General features: G+C 52.3%; 1 protein-coding gene across 1 annotated transcript in view; it reads left to right on the plus strand.

The window, feature by feature from the left end:
• GTF2IRD1 (GTF2I repeat domain containing 1) overlaps positions 1–9,449 on the plus strand; it is a gene marked incomplete at its 3' end in the record, with an annotated part of 37,321 nt that extends 27,872 nt beyond the window's left edge. The window contains exons 18-23 of the mRNA XM_010285005.1: positions 747–805; positions 989–1,054; positions 1,859–1,942; positions 2,948–3,131; positions 3,852–3,880; positions 9,402–9,449. Coding sequence (XP_010283307.1) covers positions 747–805; positions 989–1,054; positions 1,859–1,942; positions 2,948–3,131; positions 3,852–3,880; positions 9,402–9,449 — 470 coding nt within the window. The remainder of the gene's footprint in view (positions 1–746; positions 806–988; positions 1,055–1,858; positions 1,943–2,947; positions 3,132–3,851; positions 3,881–9,401) is intronic.
• Between the last annotated feature and the right edge of the window lie 963 nt (positions 9,450–10,412).

The raw sequence follows: 10,412 nt of genomic DNA on the forward strand, positions 1-10,412 counted from the left end.
GGGGGGCTGTCACGGGGGCGGGGGGGGCTGTGAGAAGCCACGACTGATGTAACACAACAGCATTGCCCTGAAAGGGAATGGATCCAGCAGAGATGGATTTAAAAATATTTTTAGGTAGTTTGGGGAGTTTCTTGCCCAAATGCTGACTCAGCCTCCCTTGCACAGGAGAGAGCTGATGCAGCCAACGTGGCGGGCGGCTGAAACGGAGAATAAATGTTGGGAGCGCAGAGATTTTGTGGCATCAGACCAGCAGCCTCCAGGACAGCCCGACCACGTTTTGGGGGTTCTGTCCCTATCTCAGACACCTTGCTCTGTAGCGCAGCTTCAGCGCAGCTCGTAACGAGTCCTGCTATCGTCTCACTGTGTGGTTTTAGCACTAGATACCCAAGTGGCAATTTCGGGGGCCAGTTGTATGTTGAAAGGAGCTGTGCATGGCTTCTCCCATCCCCAAGAAACATGCAGGACCGTTTGTCCTAATAGTCTGTAACTGCTGATTTAAGCTGCTCAGCCAGCGCCAGCTTAATGTCATCCCGAGGAGCATCACATCAGCTCACTAAAGAGTCTGTCGGCATGAAAATTACTTCTGAAGTTCCCCCGCTGCATTGCGGGAGCTTTAAAATTGCGTTAGCCAGACCCGGTGCGTGGGTTGCAGCTGTGGGAGCGCTGTCCTGGGGGATGCGGGAGCAGCGGGGTGCCGCTGGCCGGGGAGCTCACTCGCGTGCCCTCTGCTTCTCGCTGTTTTCCAGACCAGAGCTGCTGGCGGAGGGCGTCAAGGAGCCGGCGTCGGACAGCCCGGCAGCCAAAGGTAGGCTGCGAGACGCCCGGCAGCCCGGCCGTTAAGGACTAGGTAGGAGAGGAGTGAGAGCGTTTTCCTACAGTGCGTCTCTTGTCTTCCCTCCCCACCTCATTTTTTGGCTGGAACCCCCCTCCTGTGCATCCCTCTCGGCGGCATCGCGAATCCTAATTCCTCTTACGTCCCCTGTCTCAGCCGCCAGCGAGAGGGACTCGAGCGAGGCGCTGCTGGAGGACGCTGTGAAGAGACAGGGCTTTCAAGGTGAGAGCCTGGAGGCATCTGGGGGAGGTTTGAGGCAGAGTCCCTGGCCCGCTGCGGGGGCTGCGCAGGGCAAACGGATGTGGGAAGGGAGCGGCCGTGGGGCGTCGAGGCTCGTGGGTTGGCAGAGGAGCGCGACAAGGCAAGGATGGGAGGGAGGAGAGGAGGAGATGGGGTGAGAGGATGGGAAGGACAGGCAACCGGAAGACAAGATGTGCAGCTGGGGCGGGGAGTCCCCAAGGAAGAGACTTGACGTGCTCTGGATGGTGCCCTAATTAACCGGCTTTGCTTATCTTGCCATCTGACCTTGCAAGATGCAGATTTAAGTCTTCCAAGCCTCGGAGTTTGCCTTTTTCTTTCGGGCTTTTTCCACCCGACAGCTGGCATGGTGGCTGTGTCGGGGGAAGAAGGAATGCTGAGAAGTCCATGGGCAGCGGGCAAGTGCTGCCCTGCTCGAGCATCCCTTTCCTTGGGCCATGGAAGCCTGCGAGGGTTTGCAGAGAGGGATGGAAGTTTTTCAAAGGCTTTGGTTTTTCAGAGGCTTTGGAGTGCATTTTATTTTAACACTGGTAATTATCACAACTGAATCTTCGATTTCACGCAGCTTTTATTCTTAGCAAACAGGCAGGGGGAAAAAAAACATATTTCTGTTTAGATTATTTTTAAGGACTTTGAATGGCCCACTCCAGAGATTAGCTAATTGCAAGATAAGGACTTTCCTATAATTAGAAAATGGCATTACTTAAAAGTCACAGAGTGCCTTTTAATTTACCAGCAGAAGTCCATAATTGTTTCTTTATTTTACAGAAAATTATGATGCCAGGCTTTCCAGAATAGACATAGCTAACACGCTGCGGGAACAAGTCCAGGACCTGTTCAATAAGAAATACGGTGAGAAACCAGGGTGGGAGTCGGTTTTATTCCCCCTAATTCCTCATGAATTTTTTTGTTCCCTATCCCTCCCCTCTCCTCCCGATTCCTCCTTGCCAGGAACTCTCTCTCGCCTCCTCCTTGACCTGGCGGGGCCAGAGAGGGAACGGTGGGGCTGGGAACTGGTGCTCTTTGCTGCAAGGCGCTTGCTGTGTAGGCAGCTCCCATGCGGCATGGGGGAGCCCATGATGGGGAGCGTGCCGCAGCCCTTCTCGCTGCCTGCCCTCCCTGGCCACGTTTTGTTTTTTCTGTTAATCCCTCCTCTGTGAAGAACAACGATGGTAAATTCATTAGTTGGAAATTGGAGAGCTGTGGGAGCACGGGGGGTGGTGGGAGGGTGGGAAGGGAATAAGGAGAGGCTGTAGCGAGCGCTTGCAGGAGTGTTGGGGGACAAGTAGATGCCACTCCTCCTGTCCCCAGGGCACCTACCCAGGCTCTGCAGGGCACTCCCATGGCCTGCCTGCCCCAGCCGCTGTTCTTTATCAAGCAAGGCAGGGAAATGCTGTTCTCCCCATTTTCTAGGCAGGGGGAAGACTTGTGCGGGTTCCCAGGTACTCACAAGAGCAATTACTTGCAAGGAAGTGTGTAGCCTCAGTCCTGCAGCCAGACCTCAGAGAGGGAACATGCCTATGGAGTTATGTCCAAATAATGTCCCAAAGCAAAGAGCAGCGGCTTTCTGTCCCTCCCACTGCACTGCATGAGCATCGTCGTACAGGATGGTGCCTCTCCTTGTCCCCACCAGCTCCGCTGTGCGCTCGCAGCTGCCTTGGGAGCCCTCCGCTCCCGTTGTGGAGGTGGCCTGAAAATGTCAGTCCTCGATGTAACGCTTGACATGGTGTCTCAGGCAGCCCGCTCACGCCGCGCTGTGCTTTGGCGGGGCCGGGCATGGAGCCAGAGCCGCCATAGAAAAGGCATCCCTGGCATCCCGCTTGCTTACCGCTTGCTTACCGCTTGCTTCTCTCCCAGGTGAGGCCTTGGGGATTAAATACCCCGTGCAAGTGCCATACAAGCGGATCAAGAGCAATCCGGGGTCGGTGATTATAGAGGGGCTGCCCCCTGGGATCCCCTTCAGGAAGCCGTGCACCTTCGGCTCGCAGAACCTGGAGAGGATATTGGCTGTCGCCGATAAAATCAAGTTCACTGTGACAAGGTACGTGGCCAGAGGTATCAGCAACCCTTCCGAGGGGGAGAGGGAGAGGAGGAAGCCAACCTAAATGCACCCCCAGTTCTGCCAGCCCTATCGAGGCAGGGCTGTAAATACTATAAATGCCTCCAGCCCCCGAGACAGCTATTAAGTTGGCAGGTAACGGTTCAACAGAAAGGAGGGGACCGTAAAATAGAGACTCTTGCTCTTTCCTCCTGTTTGCTGCCTGAGGAGGTGGTGGAGAAGGTGCTGATGGAAGAAAACGGTGCTTGGTGCGATGGCTGTGTGGGCAGAGAAATTTCAGCCGCTTTTGTAGGAGTCTTGAGATGGGAGAAACGTTGCGTGGTTTATTGCTGGTGAAGGGCAGCGCTCAGAGAGGCGCTGGGCACTGGCCATTCGCGAGGGGGTCCTGCGGGCTCTGCAGCCGATGGACACAAGCGGGAGGGGAAAGGCACTTTATCACCCTATCACTATAAGGTGAAACCAGGAAAAACAGGCTTTAAGTGTGGCTCCACCACCCGCTCGCTGGGCCACGCTGCCTGTCGTCTTACTGACGCGGTGCATGCTGCCCAAGCAGAGCTCCCGTCGGTCCCGTGCGAGTCGTGGCACAGCGTGCGAAGGGCAGGCTGATCCCTAACGTGGGCCACGGGAGGATGCTCGGTCCAGGCATGTTGGCTTCCTAGTGTCGTTTCGTTTTAAATCTCCTTTTTTCCTTATTTTCTACAGGCCTTTTCAAGGACTCATCCCCAAACCTGGTAAGAGATGATGCCTTTTTGCTTAAGCAATGCATTGGCCAAGCATTTAGTGGTGGTCCGAGAGTTGTAAGCTGTGGAGGGTGTGCAATAATTTTATCAGCGGGAGGAGGGTTGCCCCTGACCTCACTTTCTTGGGCTTCCCACTTTGTTTTATTGGTGTATGGTGCATTTGCTGAAGTTTCCCTGACCAAGACAGCTGGCCTCAGCATCACGCATCGGCACTGCTGCTGTTGCCTTGAATATGGCATTTTTCAAGAGCTAGTCTAGGGCAGGGATCGGCGTTCTGTATTTAAGAAGGCACACACTTTCATAAGCGTTTTCTTAAATTAAGTGTTGCAGTGAGCTGGCACGTTTGGTGGTGAGGGAGGGTCATGGGAAAGGGGTGATTAACCACAGGGTCTGCATCGGGCTGCAGCAGCACGGCAGGGAAAGCCCTTGCCGGCTTGTGGGCGTCCCACGTGCGGATACACCGGGGGGGATGTGGGAGAGGGGAGGACATGGTGTCTGGGGTGCACTCCATAATCACCGTCCCGGAGCCGTGCCCGTCCCTGTGCATCGCTGTGGTGGCTCTGTCCTTGCTTCTACGCTGCCCAGAAAAGAGAGATGCTGTTAGAAACGCGGGTAAAGACCTGTCTCAGTTTTAAATGTCTGTAATTACAACTGTTGGAAGAGCACAGATGGGTGCAAAAAACGATGTCGTCTTTATTGATGGCTTCCCATTTCCTTGGCCAGCCTCCATGGGGATGGCACAATTTAGGGAAGACAAATATGACAGAGAGGGAAACATTTATATGCCCTTACTGGGAACAGCAAAAAGGTGTTAGACACCCGAGAGGGCTCTAGCAAAAGGGGAGCTGTCTGAGAAATTCAATCCAGGGCACGGTCCGAGCGTTGACCCTCTAAATCCTTTTTTATGGCCCAGCCAAGTCGAAGGGGCAGTCCCCTGAGACCTCCGCAGACCCTGGATTTAGACTATTTTCTTTTGGTCCTGGGCAGTAAGGTGCTGGCTCGCATCAGCCGGACCTTAAATGAGCCTCCGGTGACATGCATGAACTTTGGTTTTCCACAGAATTACATGGCCATGATGCCGGAGTGAGCTGAGGATGTATCTGCTCCTCCAACCACATCTTGTCTTCCCCTTTCCCCGCCGTAATCGGTATAATTACGTTAAGAGACGCTGATCTGACACAAATCACACCATTAACAAAGGAGCACATCAGAAGGCAAATACTTCAACCTGCCAGCTGGCTTGGAAATGCAGCTTGATAGATAGAGATGTAGAGGGAATTGATTTTCTTTTCACTGCACAACATTTTTTTTTCCTCCTTCTCCAGCTGAATGCTCCCACCACAGGCTAGCCCATGCTAGCACAAACCCAAAGGCATATTTTATTCTGTGTATTGTGGTACCCAGGCGGGCTCGGAAGGAGGTTGCGGCATCCTTGCCGGGCTTGGGGCTTCGCGCCCTTACCTCCCACGGGGGTTTTAAATAAAATCAGTCCAGTCGCAGGTGAGGGGTTTTTCATACTTGACATCTCAATTTTTTATAGACTATTTCATATATTTGCTACATCTTCAGAGATAATTCCAGGACTTATAATTATTTCCTAGCTGTCAGACTACCGTTGGAATGTCTCCTTGAGAAACAGACTATTTGTATTTTGCCCCCCTCCCCAAAATCCCCATTGACAGCAATTAACCTCTCATCTGCTTTTCCACCCCATTACACCAAAGTGGATGGTGGCAACACAGTGGTACATCCACTGCCTTGGCTTTGATCACTTTTCATCTGCCTTAACAAAATGAATGATTTCCAACTAACCATAGATCATTAAAAATTTAAATTTAAGAGTGTTCTTTTTACCTCATTCTTATGTAGTAAAGTTCTGCCATGTAAAATGAAGAGCAGCGGCAGAAGAGCATGCTTGGCATTAAAACAAAATCAATGAAAATCACTTTTATTTCGCAGAGGAACGTTAAAATGAAAGCCATAGTTACTCCCAAGCAGGCTGGCATCGCAAAGGCGTCTAAAAGCTGGAAAGCCCAGGAGATGGCTGTAGAAATATAAGGGAGGTTACGTTTTTTGTGGATCATTTTGGCCAAAAATTACATTAAAAATACACATTTTAAGGGGAAAAGGGAAATTTAACATAAGCTTTTTTATTATTGTTATTATTTTAGGGTGATTTTAGGTGCCTTTAGGTTAAATTATGGGGTTTAATTTGCTTTAAACCAGTTGTGCACCTCCTGCATTGCAAAGAGCATTCCAGATAACTGCAGGACCGTGGAGGTCCGGCCTCCCGATCCCTCTCTTTTGGGGACAGCCATTTTTTAAGCGTGACAGAAACGGATAAAAGGATTTCCATACAATCTGAGTTCCAAGCGGGCTTTTTCTCAAGATTATCTGTAATTTCTCTGTCGAGATGGTATCTCCCCGCTAATGGGTCGCAGTTGGGGGCGAGGCTGCTGGCGCAGAGGCGGCGGGGGGACGCGTGCCTGCAGGGATGCTGTTTCAGAAGGTGTTTTTTGGGGAGGAAGGAGGCTGAGTTTGGGAAAAATAAAGCTGGTGGTGCTTCCCAGTGCCTGGAGGAGGTCAGGGGCTGCCACCCCCTTCTGCAGTGCGGATTTGCAGCCTTTCGAGGGTGGGACGATGGCCCCAAGGTCACCGGTGCCTCTGCCAGCACTTTACCTGCGTGGCTCCCCGGGGCTTTAACCCGGGAGCACAGCCCTCCTGGCGCCCTGAGACTTTCCTTTTGATTTCCTTTTCTTTTTTTTTCTCCCCACTGCTGGTATCTGCTCTGCGAAAAAGACCTTCAAAACCTCTTTTTCAAAGCAGAACAATCTCTCAGCATTAAAACAGAAGTGGGAGAGCAGGGGTGAAGCTCCAGCTCTATAAACACAGCACTTATCCTTTCTTTTCTTCTTTTCCTGAGGCACAGAGATATAAAACAGGCTTAATTCGAGCCTTTGGAAAAAAAAGAAATATCAAGCAGAAGTAATCTAGCACACACACACAAAAAATCTTTCTGTATGTTAATTTTTATGTGCTTTGATTGAAAATGTACACCAGCTCCATCTGTCCTATTCCCCAAACTCCCTACCACCCTGATAGATTATTTCCCATACTCCAATTAATAAAGTAGGGCAGCCAGTGTTCTTTAATTAAAAAAACCACGCATCCAGGCATCCTTTTTATATATATATATTTTTTTTTTAATCATGAGAGCACAATCCTCCACAAGACTTTGATGAGATGTGCCTCGCGTTGCAAACTCCTAGCAAGAAAAACAGAAAAGAGGAAAGCGCTTGATGGGGCGGTGACGGGAGCAGAGCGCATCTCGCTCCATCACAGGTTGCTTTTCGAGGTCCGTGCCCCTCTCCCTTCACCCCCCAGCCCCGACGTTTAACCCTCGCGGGAGCAGCCGGGTTATTTTTCCTTCTGATCTGCCTTCCCGTTAGCCGGGTGAATTATGTTTTAGTGTTCAGCTGGTTAGTGTTTCTAGTCTGAAGGTGAAAATTCAAGCGGGTAGTGTGAATAGCTGTGGAGCTTCAAGGGCTGTTTATAAGCACCTCCGCGATTCCAATCACCTTTTTCTTTGCCTATTTTTTGTCTCCTTTTCCCTTTCCCTGCGTGTGTGGCACCCTCATGCCAGCAGGAAGGCAGAGCCATCACCCAGCTCATCCCAGCCCTTGTGCTTGCTTTGCTCTTGCCTCCCTCTTGCTCCCCGCCAGTCTGTCCTTCTGCCATGTCCTTCTGAGACCCCAAAAGCCCCTTTTTTCAGGGTGCTCATTGCACGGCGAGATGGGTGCCGCTCCATCCCACTGTGGTCTGGCACTTAGGGGTGCTCTCCGTACCACGCGGCGCAGTGGCCGTGAGCCTGGTGGGATGCCTCCCATGGTGAAGGCTGAGCAGCATGTGTGGGTTACCGGGACAATGAATTTTAATTATCTTTCTTAATCAACATTATTTCCTAACGGCACCTTGAAATCTTCACCTCAAACGCTGCAAATGCCTTTGAGTTGCTGCCAACCAGATGAAATGCTGTGCTGCCCTTCCGAAACTGTTTCTGATTCGTATTGAAAAGATGCTGCTGTATGCTTCCCTTCCTCGCTGCCTGCCCGCGCTCCTGCCTGCCTGCAGTCTGCCTGCGCTCCTGCCCATGCCTCTGCCTGCATTCCTCCTTGAGAGAGGCTATGCCAGGACCTCGTTCCCTCTTGGCTCGGACTCTAGCTTGGCTTTCCCAGCGCCGGCGTGGCCCATCTGCATCTCTTCCCCTTTACATTGTGTATTTGCCTAAACATTTTGCACGGTGGGTGCTGCCCACAGGGTGTCCACGCAGGCAGGGTGTCACCCAGCGATTCCGGGGACCAGGGGACGGGCAGCATCCGTTATTTTCCGGCTGGGTCCTGCTGCGTGGCAGCGAGCGGGCGTGCTGCAGCCACCAGCCGCTTAGGGCAGGATTTGTGCCTGCCTGCAGCCCAGGCGGTGCAGGGTCCGGCTCAGCGCCCCGGCTCAGCGTGGTCTGCACTGAAGCGGCGCCTGCAGCTGCCCTGGCCAAAACCCACGATTTCGGCTCCTTTGGTGCCACTGAACCGAAGCGCAGGCGGTCGGGCTGGGGGCAGCGGCAGAGCTCGTCTCCCGTGTGCTGTCTCCCGCTTTCCCGAGCCTGCTTGAAACGTTTGATGCATATTTTGAGCTACTTCAGATTGCTCTATCTCTGCTCAGCAAATTCAGACACGCACCCCTGCTCTCTCCCCCCATCCCCTCCAGTTTGCTGGTGCCCAAATGCTGCAATTCGGCAGCAAGAGCCTCTCTAGTGCCGGGACCTGCAGCCCCCGTCCCCCCCGCCGGCTCTCCCCAGGCTGCTGGCTTCGGTGTCGTGAGCCGCTTCATTCCTCCTTTAGCCCATCATGCAGTTCCTGGCCCTAGCCCCGTCGCTGCTGCTTTTCCCCAGGAAATTCATTCCTTTTTGATACTGCTCATCACTTCAGAGTCGGTGGTGAGCGCCAGCCTCTCCTTAGGGATCCCTTTTTCTCCCATTCCCTCGCCGTCGCTGCAGAACTGACACAGTTTCCCTGTTTGCTTTTCATCTGCTTTAACCTCAGATTTTTTTTTTCCTTCTCCGGTGCAGCCGCGCAGCACAACCGCTGCTGCTTTGGCACATGCCATAAATGCTGCAATTCGGCCGCGCGTCCCTGGGCACATCTGGACCTCAAGCTGCTCAGGAGTGCAGCGTAGCTCGGGGGATGCTCGCGGGCTCAAGCACATCCCAAAACAGGTCCCTGGTGCGCGGTGGAGAGCCCAGCCTGCCCACCCAGCTCACCGGGTGGTTATTTAGCTACCGAAAGCATCTCTGTGCCAAGGGGCCTTAGGACCGGAGGAATTTTAAGCTGCTAGGCACGGTGTCATCCTGGGTTTTGCTTTTGTTTGTGACCAAGAAACCAAGCTGCAGCACTCATGGCTCTCTTTTTCTTTCTCTCTCTCTCTTTTTTTTTTTGTCTTCTTTTAACTTGCGCTGTAGCCCCTAGACGGATAACATCATTGGAAAAAGCCTACGCTGCCTTGAATGGTACGTAGCTCAGTTGATGCATCGTAGATGGTAGCAGACAAGAAATGCACTTGCGTTTTAATATAAGAATGAAAATGTCTTAAACCCCCAAATTTCAGGTATTTTTTTTCCTCTCTGCTCTATTTCCCTGTGATACCAAGAACTGAATGATGCAGGATGTGTTTAACAGTATTTTATTGTTGTTATTAATCCTCTCTGCATTTCTAAGTGCCATTGCGGCAATCCCTGGGCATCGGTTCTGCTCCAGACAAACCGACCGGCCACGTTATCCTCAGCTCATCCATGCGTCCAAGCAATTAATTTGTTAAAAAATCCACTTGCCATTCACAAGGAGCTCTTGCACAGATTTGGGTTGGAGTTTTTTGCTTTGTTTTAACACATACTCTGGGCCAGAGCTGGTGTGCAGTGGTGTAGGCTCTGCGGATTTAACATATATACTAATTTACAGGAGTAACGAAGAGCTCGCCTGCCTGCCTCTGCAGCAGGGCACAGCGTAAGTCCAGCAGATCCAGCCTTAGTCCCATCAGCTGGGACTCCGGCCCCGTGTCTAGACGCTAATTGCCTGCTCCCGCTTTGAAAACATGCGTATGTTGAGCTAATTCAAACTGTGCTTAAACCTGACTTACTGTGGAATAGCCTCGGTAAAAAGTCAGCGGGTTTATTCCGCATTTACACAGCGGTGTCACTGAATTGCAGCCATTGAAGCTGGAAGGGGCGAAGAGGCGGGTATTTATCCTCTTAAAATTGAGGGCCAGATCCTGACCGCTGCGATCAGCCTTCCCCAGCGGAGTGTTTCTTTGACACGACTGGGATGGCCTGAAGGAGGGACCTGAGCCGCTTTCCTGGTGGGATGTGTTGGGCAGTGGCCGTTTCCCTGATGAAACAGGCTTCACGCCGGGCGTTCGGGTCACGGGAGGTTGTTACTCTGAGCGCGGCGGCCGGGCGGAGGACGCGCGGCGCCTG

The sequence above is a fragment of the Phaethon lepturus genome, unplaced genomic scaffold, assembly GCF_000687285.1.
Source record: "Phaethon lepturus isolate BGI_N335 unplaced genomic scaffold, ASM68728v1 scaffold20944, whole genome shotgun sequence".
Classification (NCBI taxonomy): Eukaryota; Metazoa; Chordata; class Aves; order Phaethontiformes; family Phaethontidae; genus Phaethon; species Phaethon lepturus.